Here is a 15,717-nt window from a genome sequence, read left to right on the forward strand (position 1 = left end):
GCTCCCCGCAGCACGTGCTGCCTCTTTTGGGATGAGCCAGGCCGCCGACGTACGTGCAGCAGGATGGGGGTGACGTCATGCTCGGCGGCCATCTTGGATTGGGAACAGCAGCCGCAAAGCTGCGAGGTCGTAATCCAATATGGCCGCCAAGACCCGGGCCGCTTTCTATGTCTGCTCTTCTCCTGTTGCTAGGCACGCACCGGGCCCCAGCAACAGAGCGCGCGACCCAAACTTGGCTTCAGAGGGAGGGAACCGGGACGGAGAGGCCCAGAACCGGGACAGAGAACCAGAACTGGGACACAAACCGAGAACCGGCGAAGGAGGACGAGGCCCGGACAGTGTGTGTCTGGGGCAAGAGAGGGAGTCGAGAGACAGGGCCAGGAGGGCAGGGAGGAGGCCAGACCCAGGCTCTGAGGCTGGACGAGGAGCTTTGACAGGGCAGGGGCTGAGTGAGAGGCTCAAGAGCTGAGGCAGGCTAACACCAGCCATGCCCCCCAAGAAGAAAGGCAAGAAGAAGGGGAAAGATGGCTCAGCCAAGAGCAAGCCGCCAGTCCCGGCTGCCACGGGAGAGCCGCTGTCCGAGCTCTCCAAGGAATTCTACCTGATCCAGATCCGGGACCTGGAAGGCCAGGTGGCCAGGTGAGTGCTGGGGTATCTCGCCAGCTAAGTGTCCTCTTGTGAGAATCTCCAGCTAGTTTCCAAGCACCAGGGGCCTAGCTTCAAGGGGTGTTTTGGGGGGTTAAACACCACTTATGTGTTATCTGATAAATAATTGGGTACAAGTTCTTCCAGTTGGTATAGTGAGGTGTCTATCAGATTTCACTAGTAGTTTTTACATATACACAGGTATAAACACAGACACTCTCTCCATCTTCTGGAGGCACCGGTCTAGTGTGAACCTATTGTTGCTGCTGAAAGCACCATGATCCCACCCACAGCAGTTCTACAAGTCCCATCATCTTCTGGAGGCACCGGTCTTGTGTGAACCTATTGTTGCTGCTGAAAGCACCATGATCCCACCCACAGCAGTTCTACAAGTCCCATCATCTTCTGGAGGCACCGGTCTTGTGTGAACCCATTGTTGCTGCTGAGAGCACCATGATCCCACCCACAGCAGCTCTACAAGTCCCATCATCTTCTGGAGGCACCGGTCTTGTGTGAACCCATTGTTGCTGCTGAAAGCACCATGATCTTACCCATAGCAGCTCTACAAGTCCCATCACCTTCTGGAGGCACCGGTCTAGTGTGAACCCATTGTTGCTGCTGAAAGCACCATGATCCCACCCACAGCAGTTCTACAAGTCCCTTTACCTTCTGGAGGCACCGGTCTAGTGTGTACCTATTGTTGCTGCTGAAAGCACCATGATCCCACCCACAGCAGTTCTACAAGTCCCATTACCTTATTGTCACTGCTGAGAGCACCTTAATCCCACCCACAGAAGATCTAGGAGTCCCATCCCCTTCTGGAGGCCACTGGTCTAGTGTGAACCCATTGTCGCTGCTGAGAGCACCATGGTGTCCATATGGGACGATAGTCTGGTTATTTCTGATGAAGGATTCCTGTCCTTACTGATCTGTATAGTCAGAAAGAACGAAAGAAACCCTTATGTCTTTGAATCGGGTGTTTAATTACATGAAAAACAGTGGTTTAGACAATGCTCATTGAAATAAAAAGAAATTAATGAAGCGTGAAATCACTTAAAGCAGTGAAGGCGTCGACATATACAACGAGGTTCTCATTTAAAAAGCATGGCTTATTTACAACATAGTCCAGAATCATTAGGAGTATTATGGCGCAGTACATGTAAAGTGAACCCAGTGAGACAAGCACAAGCAAGAACAAGTGAGCACGAGGACGTGAAAAGACATTTCCGTGTTAGTATACCAACAACCCAAAGAACTCAGAGCGTCACACAGGCCCACAGTCGCCGGTGTGAGTGTCACGGAATGGTAAGACTGGTAGATGAACTCATCTGTGATCAATCTGGGCGAGGCAAGCCTTCATGAGATCTTTTGGGAGCTCATACATTGAGGGCTCTTCACTTGGCCTTGGATTCAGGTCCTTCTCCCTAGCAGGATTCAGTGAGACCACCCGTGTCACTTGTGGACTTCCTCAGGGATCCACCTCTTTCCCTTGTTTTAGCTTTCAAGTGCTTGTCCTCCTGAGGCGTCCTAGTGCCCTCAGCTTGTAGTTCCACTCCGATCATGACCATGCACAGAGCTGTCGCTGTCAGCCGGACTTGATGACGGCTCTAAGCCTTCTAGGTGATTGGGCAGAAAGGAGTGGACTGACGCCAAATGGTCCCAAAATAGATTTCATTCTGCTGGCCCAAAGCGAATTGCCAAATGTACCCTTTCTCCTCCACAAGCCTGGTTTCTGAGGTGCTCACACATCTTGGTGTCTTTGTGGCACCCCCTCCTTTGGCCCCTCAAGTCAGCGCAGGGTCAGAGGGAGCCCCTCAACCTGGGCTCAGTCTCCTTGGCTGATGCTTTGTGAGATCCTTTGGGGCACAGTGTCTGTGTTGGAAGCTATAAAATACATATATTTGTAAGGATCTTTCTCATAATTTTTCCAAGGCATTTTAATATTCGCAACTTTATGTAAAATAATTCTAGTTTTGAGCAGTTTCATCTGGCATTTTGGACGTTTAATAGAACCATTTAATGATCTTGCCTCGAATCCCAGCATTGATTTGGTCAGACAGTTATGAATATTAATCCAGATGTTACAATCTAGCTTTAGTCCATGTTGGAGGGGGCAGCTGGTCAGTGTTAGCTCAGGGAGGGGTACCAGACAGACTCACTAGATTTATTCATATGTGTACATCCATTGCACAGTATCTTGGTGTGTGTAGGGGGCTGTGCAAATATGCGACCTTACCTTACAGACAGTATGTAATGTGAGAGAAACTTAATAGAAAAATAAGCAAAAATCGAGGTTTTTGAAGAATACTCGTTTTCCGACTTTTTGTCAGCTAAACATCCATAGAAGAATTTCCACTTATTTTGGTGAACCTAAAGATTTAAAACTAACCTTTCGGGAGAATGTTTTGCAGAACAGTCTTCATCATTTGCAAAATAGGACAACAAGTTGACTATTTTGTCACTCTACAAAGTGCAGAAATTATGAATTGTGTGTACTAATGTGCATGTATGTGCACAGGTATTTTTCAAATCTGTACCCGAAGATCCCTCCCCAGGACTCTCCTTCTGCAGCCCACCCATGCCAAACCTCATTGGGATCCATCTCTCTCGCCACAGGTACCAGCGCAGGTGGGACGAGCTGCAGGTAAAGGAGGGCACCTTCCAGTCTCAGCTGGAGCAGGTTTCTGTTGACAAGAGAGAGATTGTGGCTTTCTTGAAACGAACCCTGGACCAGCGGGTGGATGAGATCACAGACTTGGGTGAGAAGTTGAGAGAGCTGCAGGAAGCCAAGGATGCAGAGAAAGAAGCTTTTGAAGGCCAGCTGGCCCACGCGAGGCATGAATTCCAGGAGACCAAGGACCAGCTGAGCGCGGAGAACATGCTGCTAGGTAATAAACCACCTTCTTTAACTAAACCTAACATACAACCTACTTCTCTGTCTCTAGGAAGTAGCTGATAGCCTCCTGGACAGGTGGTGCAGCCCATCCAGAGCCCAGAAGACACAATTACTGTAGGGTCTCAGAGTATTCAACAAATGCATAGTTTGTTCCTCACTTCAGCTTTTGTCACTTCATGGTCAGTCACATAGATGGGGAGATATTGATGCTTTGCGAGTCAGAGGGAGATCTTCCACCATGGAGTGAGTGGAGGAGATATTCAATAACAGGGTCAGGTGAAGAGATGGTCAATCAAAGAGTGAGATGGTGAGATTATTTCCCACGGTGTGAGATAGGGATGTCCAGTCATTGAGGGAGCTGAGGGAATTATCCATCAGTGGTATGAAAAGGTGTTGAATGAAAGAGCGAGATGAAATGTTCAGTCATACAGTGAGATGAGATGTTCAGTCATACAGTGAAGAGAAGTTCAGTATAGAGCAAGATTAAGTGATATTCATCCAGAGTTTAATTAACGAGTGAGATGAGATGTTCAGTCATAGAGTGAGATGAGATGTTCAGTCAGAGTGAGATGAGATGTTCAGTCATAGAGTGAGATGAGATGTTCAGTCAGAGTGAGATGAGATGCTCAGTCATACAGTGATGAGAAGTTCAGTCATAGAGCAAGATTAAGTGATATTCAGTCAGAGTTTAATTAACAAGTGAGATGAGATGTTCAGTCATAGAGTGAGAAGAGGGAATTTTCTATCAGTGGTATGAAAAGATATTGACTCAAAGAGTGAGATGAGATGTTCATTCATGGAACAAGATGAAGTGATATTCAGTCACAGAGTTTTACAAGTGAGAGATGTTCAGTCATGGAGCAAGATGAAGTGATATTCAGTCTTGGAGTGAGATGAACAGCTGTTCAGCGCCTTGAAACCCTCATCAGCGCCTTGAAACCCTCACGGGTAAGTAGTGCGCTTTACAAATGATTTGATTGATTGATTGATTCCATTAAACCGTGAGATGAGATGCTCAGTTAATACAGAAGTTCAGTTATAGAGCAAGATGAAGTGCTATTCAGTCAGTGTTTAATTATCGAGTGAGATGAGATGTGTGTCAGACAGTTGAATGAGATGTTCGGGCATAGAGGAACATGAAGTAATATTCAGTCATAGAGTGAGATGAAAAGACAGGTAATTAAAGAGTGAGTTGAGATGAGGCAAATTTTAATTGAACAGTGAGTTCAGATGTCTAGTAGTTGCGCGAGATGAGAGGATGTTTAGTTATAGAGTGAGATATGATGTTTCATCATAGAGTAAGATGAGACAATGTTCTGTCATTGAGCGAGAGGAGGGGATTTTCAGCCATAGTGTGAGATACGCTGTTCCATTAGTGAGTAAGATGAGGCAAAGTTCAGTCATTGGACAAGAAGTGCAGGTGTTTAGTAATGGAGCAAGATGAGGGGATGTTCAGTCATCAAATGAGATAAGATGGTCCATCACATAGTAAGATGAGGGCATATTCAGTCATGGAATGAGATGGAGTGATGTTTAGCCACAAAGTGAGATCAATCTGGAGGTATGTAAGCCTAGAACAAGGTGAGAAGGTGTTCAGTGACAAAGTGAGTGAAGAGATGGTTAATCTAAGAGTGAGGTCAGGAGAATGTTGAGTCTTAGAGTAAGATGAGGGAATTTGTATTGTTGTAGAGTGAGACGTAAAAAAGGATCAATCAAGGAATGAGGTCAGGAGATGTTCAGTGATGGTGATTCTGTCCTCGTGTAAGTTCAATCAATCAATCAATGAGGGAATTGTAAGCGCACTATTCACCCGTGAGGGTCTCAAGGCGCTGAGGGGGTCTGCAGATCTGTTTAGCCGAAGAGTCCGGTCTTGAGGGTCTTCCTGAAGATGTTCAGGGAGGGGGCCTGTCTGATGTTTGCCGGTAGCTCGTTTCAGGTCTTGGCTGCAATGTAAAAAAAGGATCTTCCGCCTGCTCTGGCTCTGTGGATGCGCGGGGTTTCGGCCAGTGCGGGGTTGGAAGATCAGAGGTTTCTTTCGGTACGTGGAAGTTGATTCTGTCGTTGAGGTATTTGGGTCCGTTGTTGTGTAGGCATTTGTATGCGTGAGTGAGGATTTTGAAAGTGACTCTTTTCTCCACGCGGAGCCAGTGGAGACTTCGTAGGTGTTGGCTGATGTGTTTGTGTCGGGGGATGCCGAGGACGAGTCTGGCGGCGGTGTTCTGTATTGTCTGGAGATTGTGGAGAAGGGACTTGTTGATGCCGGCATAGAGTGCGTTTCCATAGTCCAGTCTGCTGGTGATGAGTGCGTGGGTGACTGTCTTCCTTGACTCAGGGGGTATCCACTTGAAGGTCATGCAGAGGGTGTTGAAGCAGTTGGAGGTGACGGCGTTGACCTGTCGGTTCATGGTGAGTGATGAGTCGAGTACGATGCCGAGGTTCTTGAAGTGGTCGGAGGGGGTAGGTGGGCTTCCGAGGGAGGTCGGCCACCAGGGGAGGAGAGGAAGGGTGGGAGTCTGATCCTTTGGCTTCTTCCGGTGAAGAATGATCGGATCCAGTCCAGAGCTGTTCCTTGTATGCCTGCGTTGTGTAGTCTGGCGACTAGTGTGAGGTGGGAGACGGTGTCAAAGGCCGCTGATAGGTTGAGTAGTGGCCTTGGTCCAGGAGTGTGTGGATGTCGTCTGTGGCGGCGAGTAGGGCGGTCTCTGTGCTGTGGTTGCTTCGGAAACCGGATTGCGACGGGTTGAGGACAGCGTTCTCTTCAATGAATCATGTCAGTTTCCTGTTGACTGTTTTCTCTGCAACTTTGGTTTTGAAGGGGAGGAGCGAGATGGGCCAATAGTTCTTGAGGCCGTTGGGGTCAGCTGTGGGCTTCTTGAGCAGGGGTATGACTTCTGCGCGCTTCCAGTCGTCTGGGAAGGTGCCTGGTTTGAAGGTGGTGTTGATGGTGCTTTGTAGTTCGGGTGCGATGGCGGCCGCGGCTCTGTGGTAGATGTGAGGGTGGGCAGGGGTCTGTGGGGGCCCACCGAGTGGATGCTTTTCATGGTTCGGTCATGATTGGTGTCCAGATGGAGATGGTGGGCTGGCTGGTGTTTCTGGGGGGTGGGAGGCCGTCTGTGGCACCTGGTGGATGGTTGATGAAGTTGTCGTAGAGGTTTTTGATCTTGAGGTGGAAATAGGTTCCAAGCTTGTCGCAGAGGTCTTGGGATGGGGTGATGTCTGTGGCTTCGCTGCGTGGATTGGTGAATTCTTGAATGACAGTCATTACAAGTGCAGTGAACAATACTGGGCGCATAAACCATCCAGGGAAAACCCTTTACCACATGGTATTGTGTTGACCTTTGCACCCAATTTTGAGAATTTGCCGGTGCATTGGGAAAAGTGTGCTGCAGTAGTCTTTGCGACATCGTTACTGCGCAGTTGCGCCTGTCCTGAGCTTGCTTCCCTTGCAGCTTCGTCCAGGTGTCACAAGAAGGAAATAGCCCTGGAACTCTCAACATCAAGCGAAATGTGCACGGAATGTTTAATTAAAATTCAATTTAATTACTGGGACCTATTCATAAAGGAAGATTAGATCTGTAAACTTACCTATCTGTGAATCTACTATGTCATCTATGTGTAAAACTACACCCTTTTTGATACTCACCATTTCCAAATGTGGATTTACACCCAGTTGTAGACTTGCACGTCTCCATCTCGCGGTTGAGCTTCCTTTTATTAAAGAATGTTTTTATTGAGCTTTTGCATGTAAAAGAAAACAAACAATACACATTGCAAATACAGTATCATATGCGGATTCAGATAATCAATGTACAATGTCCCAGTAGATCAGGGCATCATAATCAGTTGCAAAAACATCTGTAGGGGGCATAGGTTAATTCTTTAACGTATCTGTGACAAATGATATGGTTAACAGTTTGAACAGGCAGGGCACTAACCGTTCCAAAGCCAAGATCTGTGTCTCATATGTGGAGGGGTGTATGGATGGGGCATGGCGGGCATCTAGCTCCTTGGTTCCTTTGTCACCCACAGCTGGCACGTGCGCAGCGTTCCGGCACCGCTCCAGGCACATATAGAACGGGGGAGTAGGTCACGATGGGGGCGTGGGCCCATTCTAGGCGTGGCATTGGGAGCAGAGAAAGAAGGGGGTGGGGGACAGAATCACGACTCGCGGCCTGACTCCTTCTCCCGGCCCCTCAGAGTGGACAGTGGACCTATGACTCGTATACTAGAGCACCCGACCCCTGCGCGATGGGGACTCATCGTTAGCTCCTCGCCTCCTCTCTCGCAGCACTGTGGACTCTGCTCTGCTCCATTTCAATATTGCTGCACACCAGTCGAACATGCTCGGGAGGCAGGTACTCTTCCAGTTCATGAGAATCGAGCATTTAGTTATAATTAGGGCTAAGTCTATGAAATGGACTGTTGAGCCTCTCTGTCTCCTACGTCGATGAATCCCCAGGAATCCTGCCTCCATGGTGCTGAGATCCACTCTATCCATGACCTCTGCCAAGGCATCTAAGATAGTTCCAGAACATGTGCGCCATGTCTGCATTCCCGGAACCACATCTATAAATTTAGGTGTAGTCGCTCTGTGGTGAGATCAGCCCTGTGTAGGATGCTATGTTGGATATATTGGCACTTTGCATTACGGGAATGTTTACAGGGGTAAATGACTTCCATATCCGATTCTTTAGGAGTAATCTTACAGCCAATGTCCCACTCCCAATGTAGTTTCGTAGGCTGCATCTAGTCCTGTGAGTTAGATGCCATCACGTGTGTGAACCACATGATAAGGTGCTGGCCGGAACCCATCACATAGACTGCATGTAAAAATGAATGCGCCTCTGGTTCTTCGTCTGTAATGCGCCAAAGCCACAGTAGTTCTGCTAGTAGTGTGCGATGCGCTAGGAAATGGCCTATGGGAATGCCATAACGTTTGCATAGGTGCTCAAAGCGCGCAACAGCTCTCTCGTGAAATAAAGTGCCCAGTGTGTCCTCTCCTCCCGGAGATCCAACACCTCCCTGCCGAGCAGGTCCCCGAAAGGTTGTATAGATCTTACTCTGAACTCTAGTGCGTAAGGCTCCTGTGTCAAAGACAAGTGGAGACTTCTAGCGTAGCTGGCATGTGCTATGGCCAATAGGGTGCTGGAGCACGGGGGGAGTTTACCAGCCAGCAAGAGCAGTTCATGGATCATTTGACTAGAACGGTCTAGCAAGGAGGAGCTCAGCTCAGCCAGATGTCGATCCACCAGCCATCGCGATGGCCACTGTAACTGAGCAGCGAGGTAATACTGTTCGAAGTTGGGAGCCCCCAGTTCCCCCAAAGCAACGGGCAGCTGAAGCTTCCTCAGTGCCACTTGTCTTTGCTCTTTGTTCCAGATAAGGAAGCCCAACATCCCGTACAGTATGAGGAATGTGGAGCATGGTACAAGTAATATAGGAACCTAGGAGCATAACCAGCTTAGAGAGGGAAACTCGTCCTTGTGCTGTGAGGGGTAGCGTGCTCTAGAAAGTTATTTGTAGCCTCAGGGAGGTAATTGCCCTCATGAGATTGCAGTCTTGTAGATTACGGGTGCCATCGTAGATACGGACGCCCAGGAAGTGGAACGTGGACGGTTCCCAGCGCAACTGGGGCGCTGCAGCGGGAAGGTCGGGCTCAATTGAAAGAGGCAAGTCTTGTCCCATTCCACTCCCAGACATGAGACATTCTTACATTTTCAAGTATTGATTTGACGCTCCCAAGTCCCTGTCGGATGTCTTGTATGTAAAGAACAACATCCACGTATAGGAAGACCGCATGCAGTTACGTCCCTACATAAATGCCCCATTCTCCCTAAAGCATCTCAGATGTTGGGCCAGCAGTTCCACTGGCAATACAAATAGAAGTGAGGGCAGCGGGCATCCCTGGCGTGTGCCTTGACTGATTCCAAAGGGCACCGAGTTAATCTGTCCCGTTTTAACCCTGGCAGTAGGAGCTGTGTAAAAAAGGTGGATGAGTCGGAGTAGCCTCATCCGGAGACCCAGTCGAATATGTATTCTCAGTGTATGGTGTCAAACCTGCGCACTAGGTCTATCACTAAACAGGCAGTGCCTGCCAACGGGGTGGAGCCTGTTAAAGTACTCTATGCAACCTGCGTATGTTTAGAGTGGTCAAGCAGCCAGGTATGAAACCATTCTGGTCCGCGTGGACTAGCATAGCATCGGCATAAACTCTATTAGGCGGCCAGAAATTACTTTACTTATTATCTTATAGTGTGTGGCTAGCATTGACAGAGGGCTATATGACTTCACATCAAGCGGGGTTTTTGTCAGGTTTTAGTAGCGATATTATACTAGACTCACTGAGTGTCGGTGGCAACTGCACCCTCTCTAAGGCTGCCTGATGAGTCTCCAATAATTTAAGGACTAGCATACCCTTGTATACCTTATAAAATTCAGCTGATAGGTGGTCCTCGATCAATAGAAGGCAACTCTAGAGCCTCAAGGAATGCATGTATGTGTGCTGCACGGGCAATAGGGTGTGGGTCGTATAATGCTTGTAGTATGTTGTGAATGTGTTATGCATCTCTAACTGGGTGAAGACCATGTTCGTTGGGGATTGTTGTATTGCAGTGATAGGTTCTTGTAGGTTCACGCTGCACATGAGAAAGGCCAGGAGGTGGCCACCTTTGTCTCCCTCTGCATGTATCCTGGCCTGGTATGCCCTAAAGTCAAGCTGCTGCAGCTGTGCCACCAGCTGGGCATGGCGGTCCCTGGCATAAGTGAGGACTCAATGCTCCGCCGGAGCCTCTCGTGCCTGTACCTCGAGGGTGTCCAGGGCACCTCTAAGGCTATCAAGTCCTTGTGCAAGTCTGTCCGCACTCCCATCACGGTGCTAATGTGGGGTCCCGCAGTACTACTTTCCGTGCCTCCCACTCTGTCTGCCTGGACGTCACTGTGCCCCAGTTTTCTGTGAAGTAGTTAGTCAGCATTTCATGTGTCCGATCCTGGAAGGCACTGTCTTCTAGCATGGTCGGCTGCAAGCACCAGGTGGGTGCAGGTTGGCAGAGAATGCTCCAGCACAAGTGCAATAGCAGGGGATTGTGGTCGGAGAATGGGCAGCCTATATATTCTCTAGCTATTACTTGTGTATGTATTGTCGGGAAGCAAAGGATCTGGTCCAGTCTGACATGTAATCATACAGTGGTGAATAGTAAGAATATTCTCCCACAACAGGGTGAAGTACGCACCAGGAATCTAGGAGGGACCAAAGTGTCATCCACTGCGACAGTCCCAGTGCTGCCGTCGCCACATGGGAGGTCGGCAAGGGGAGATGGGAGTGATCTAACCCAGGGTCTGGCACGCTGTTAAAGTCTCCCCCAATTAACAAGGGAATGTGCTCCTGATGGAGCAAGGACTCGTAGAAAAAAGACTTGCTCAGAAGCAGTCCTCTCCTTTAACTTACTAACAAGTTACTAAAATTGTCTTGTGTAAAATGAATGCGCACCACACAAACACGCGGGTTAGAGAAGCTTGCTTATGCGTTTACTAACACGAGTAACAGGAACGAAGGACTAAAACCGCTTTAATGGGGAAATCTTTAGTGCACATGCGTCAACTGCATCTACGCAATATGATGAGTGATGCTTGGAGGGAAATTCTTGCGCATGAGCAGAAGGCACTAAATTGGAGTCTTAAAGACACACGTGCATGACACCTGCTTAGCTGAGACAAAAACCAGCTATTTTACTAATGCTAATGCTGTGAAAGTATTAATAAGTAAAAGGGATTAGAGTAGAGATGGGTGGTATACAGTGAGACCATTTATTTTGTGAAAGTAACATCTGTCTTTTGACTTTATTATTAGTGCGCATTTGGGCCTCTCATGTATGACTGAAGTAAGCCGAATCAGAGAAACACTGCGCATGTCTATTTGGAAGAGGCCATGAAGGTCAATGACAGAATATTTGAATGGAAGCCAATCTGAGTGCCATAGCCTGGGAACCAATGGTGAAAAGTTCAGCAATCAGATGTCCTATTCTTCGCAGTGTCATTAATGTTTCAAAAAGGATACATGTAGTGGATGGGAATAAAAGTTTGAATAAGAATTAAGGGGATGGGTTTGCGAACAATGGTCGAACTAAGTAAAGTGACATGTAAGCATGGTGTGATGATCATCCCCCCTTGCCTGACCAATTAGATTTCATATTTTTATGATATTGAAACTTTAGTGGGTGGAACATGAAGAACGAAAGGTATAATTGAGGTCGCTTTTTAGTTAGTTGGAGAGACGTCGATGCGGAGATGCTGTGAGCCGTGGGTGCTGTCCGTGTAGCGGGTGATGCTGTTTGCTGGGAGAGATGCTGATGAAGAATCGAATGCAGAACCTTCTATCCTAATTTAATTGGGTTAGATAAGAAGATCGCGGAAGAATCTCGAGGAAGAAGAGTGTCAGAGAGGGGTGCGGCGCAGTCGTCGGTATTCTAGAGATGTCATCTATCCTGTCCTGATGCCTTTGTCGCCTGACCTATCCCATGGGACCCTTACCAGCTCCTTGGCCAGGGGGTTGGTCTTCACACCATTCTTGGTAATTATAATTTCACGTTATTCCTAGATGTTCTTTTCTTTCTATCTTCTTCTTTCCTTAGATTGCTCATTGAGTAAGTCCATGTTATATTGTATGATGATTTAATTGATTTTTCGCTCCTTTGAATGCACTGTGTATTTGAGATGGTTTCACATGGACTTAAATTTAGATAACGTTTTTAAACCTTCCTGAGTCTGTGATTATTTGTTTTTAAAATTAAATGTAAAAGTTAAGACTATAGAACTTATGTTAATTATCACCATGAACTAGTTCAACTAATGGTCCATTGACCAGAGGAAAAAACGTTTTGATCAGTGAAAGGTTAGTTACGAGTATGGGATAACTAAACCTGAAACTCATGAAATCATATAAACTTTGACTCCAGCGGTTTACTCAACTTACGTTTGTGTGTGTGTTTATGGGCCCAGGTGAGTATATGGTAGTGGAGTATCTGTTGTTGGTACGCCACTGGATCAGTTTTCTGGTAGCAGAGTTATGGTTATTATTGACTAGTTTGGTGATAGGTATTGATTATTGATTTACGTTTAACAAAAGAGTTAGCGTCTTTGTTTTATGTTGTCCAGAATTCCCGGGAAATGAATACCAGGTGGTGACAGAAGCCACACTGCAGTGAGGTTACTCGTCTATTGGAATAATACTGAGAAGCTACGTAGGGCTGGCAGTATTAAACTTGGGACTATTTTGTATAAAAGTTGAGTGTGAATGATAGCGGAAGGTTCGCTGGTGAAACTTTGGTCTTATTTCCTAGTAAGGGTAACACTGAAGGAGTAAAAGGTTCTCTCGAGCTTGGATGAAGGGTAAACAGAGGTTTTTACTCGCAGTAGAAGAGGAGCAATTCTGAGAGTCGAAATCTATCCTTTGTTTAGTGGAACAGGCAGAGTAGCAAATGTTTTTATGTTGTTATTAATGAAGAATTTAATGAAAAGTATCAATAAATAAGTTGTTGTATTACCTTGTGAAGGGAGTGTCAGTCTCCGGAGTAGTACTGACATCACAAAAAGGCCGCGCTAGCATTGGTCAGACCACGAGCGTGAGCCTGTGTCTGATTGGTTGATTGATAGAAGCAGCGCTAGGATTGGTTGACGAAAAGTTGTATGTTGGATTCTGATTTCATTGCTGGTGTGAGTCGCACTGATAGCAGAGTTCAAGGGTTTGCGGAATATTCTTTCATATATCATTCATACAGAATGTATGGAGAAAAGAGAAAAATGTCATTAATAAAGAAAATTAAGAATTTCTTTAAGAAAGATAAACCTGTGTTGACTAGAGAGGGAATTCCTATTCCACCACCGAAAACACCTGCTTCCTTTATGATGATGGAAAGAGGATATCATACTTGTGTATGGTTGGAGAATTGGATGGAATATACAAAGGGTGATGGAGGTTTAGCTTTTCCTGAACATGGTACGTTTAATGGGAGAATTCTTCAGAATTTAGGAATGAGAATGAATGATTAGGAACCAAGACCTAAGTTAACTCAGTATGAAGCTTTGGAAGAATTTGAGTCATATGAATGAGAAAAGTGCAGAGGCAGAAAGCAGTATAGAGGATTTTCCCCAAGATATTTGCATGAGTCACGTGAAGGTCAGATGAAGCAATGGAGAAGAGCTACAGTTATCAGAAGGTTTATATCCAGTGTTAATGGCTGAAGAACAATCAGGAAGCAAGTGTAGGGAGAAAACGAAACACCTGAATGTGACAGGATATGGTGAATCAGATGACGAATTGTTAGAGGACATTTGAACTAAAAATCCTCACCGTATCAAGACGGACCCAGTAGAGTCGCCCCGAGGGCACCGGTCACGGGAACACCCTTAATCCCTCAAATGTTACATGATACATCAGTCAATAGGGGGCTTCAAGATAAAGAAAGAGAAGCATTAAATAGAACTAGAGAGGAAGTAGTACAGAAAATAAGCCAATTGAATTTAAATGCTGAAGCATTGACAGTACCAGTGACTATAGGTCCTGTTATCACATTGTATGGAGAGAAAATAAATAGTCCAAACCCTCAAGCTGTAACATTTCCTTTGAGTAATCCCAGAAAAGAAGTAATAATATCTGATGATCAAGCTAGTGAGTGCGAATCAGTCATTTTATTAATGGACCTTCCGATAAGGGAACCTATAACTGAGACTCCGAAAAGAGTTACACCCAGAAATTTGAAAGAAGGGGAGGTCTATGGTACCTTTAAGAACTAGAAGCTCAACAGCGGTCACTCCAGAAGATTTGGAGAGATGGGCACAGGGAATAGAAAAGCGAAGCTCAATACCAAAGATTTTAGATATTTACAGATTGAAAGTGGAGCTGAAAGAGATGATAGCTGGAAATGTGGGAATAGACAGGTTGAACCTTTACAGTGAGGAGGAGTTGTTGTTTAATTGTAGGAGTATAACCAGAAATGCAAAATTGTTTCATGAGAGATTGACAGAACTTGCTTCAGAGATTGGAGTAGATATAGGGAGATCAAAATGATTACAGAAACCATATCGAGTGGAGTTTACTGACAAGATTTGGAGAATATGAATGTGAAGCGGAAGAGGCTGGGCACCCAGGAATGAACGGAAAGAGGCTGGTACCCTAGGAGTGAACGGGAAGAGGCTGGGCCCCCAGGAGTGAACAGAACGAGGCTGGGGCCCCAGGAGTGAAGAGGAAGAGACTGGGACTCCAGGAGTGAACGGAAAGAGGCCGGTACCCCAGGAGTGAACGGGAAGAGGCTGGGGCCCCAGGAGTGAAGAGTAAGTGGCTGGGCACCCAGGAGTGAACGGGAAGAGGCCGGGCACCCAGGAGTGAACGGGAAGAGGCTGGGACCCCAGGAGTGAACGGGAAGAGGCTGAGGCCTCAGGAGTGAACGGTAGCTGCTGGTACCCCAGGAGTGAACGGCACGAGGCTGGTACCCCAGAAGTGAGCGGGAAGAGGCTGGGGCCCCAGGAGTGAACTGGATGAGGCTGGGGCCCCAGGAGTGAAGAGGAAAAGACTGGGACCCCAGGAGTGAACTGTAGCGGCTGGTACCCCAGGAGTGAATGGAAAGAGACTGAGGCCCCAGGAGAGAAAGGGACGAGGCTGGGGCCCCAGGAGTGAACGGAAAGAAGTATCTTATAAATAGGACTATAAACTGTTAGACCTGGCACCTTGGCGTGAGTTTCCCTTCCACTTTTTGATGGTGTGCCTCGATTGTTGTGCTGGTGTTGTCCGCTCAGGGCGCCGCGCCACGGCTAATCCGTGACCGCAGCGCAAGTGCTCTCTAGATAAAGTGTTCATAATTGATATACCTGATTGGTTTATTGGATTCCCTGTCAGTCCCCAGTAAAGTGCACCCGGAGTGCCAGGGCCTGTGAATGCCAATGCCGCTAGTGGGCTGCAGCGCTGGTTGCGCCACCCACAACAGCGGCCCTGTAAAATGTGTCCTGGGTCTGCCCCTGCAGACCCCGCGTGCAGTCCCGTACTGTCCCGCCGGCTGGGCAAGTGCCCACACTTGCCAGCCTCCAGAACCTTCCCTTAGCCTCATGTTAGTCACCCCTATGGTAGGCCCGCGGGCAGGGTGCGTTGTAGGTGTAAGGTAGGACAAGCCCTGGTTGTGTGGCCAGAT

At 47.3% G+C, this 15,717-nt stretch overlaps 1 protein-coding gene across 2 annotated transcripts in view; it reads left to right on the forward strand.

Annotated features, from left to right (window-relative positions):
* Positions 1-214: 214 nt before the first annotated feature.
* The window catches only part of CFAP157 (cilia and flagella associated protein 157), a 202,134-nt gene continuing 186,631 nt past the window's right edge, over positions 215-15,717 (forward strand). The window contains exons 1-2 of one of the 2 annotated variants that reach the window (XM_085614126.1): positions 215-639; positions 3,262-3,533. In XM_085614126.1, coding sequence (XP_085470252.1) covers positions 488-639; positions 3,262-3,533 — 424 coding nt within the window. In that variant the 5' untranslated portion in view covers positions 215-487. The remainder of the gene's footprint in view (positions 640-3,261; positions 3,534-15,717) is intronic. The other variant, XM_085614125.1, reaches the window with a different exon arrangement.

This window comes from Triturus cristatus, chromosome 1_2 (assembly GCF_964204655.1).
Source record: "Triturus cristatus chromosome 1_2, aTriCri1.1, whole genome shotgun sequence".
Classification (NCBI taxonomy): Eukaryota; Metazoa; Chordata; class Amphibia; order Caudata; family Salamandridae; genus Triturus; species Triturus cristatus.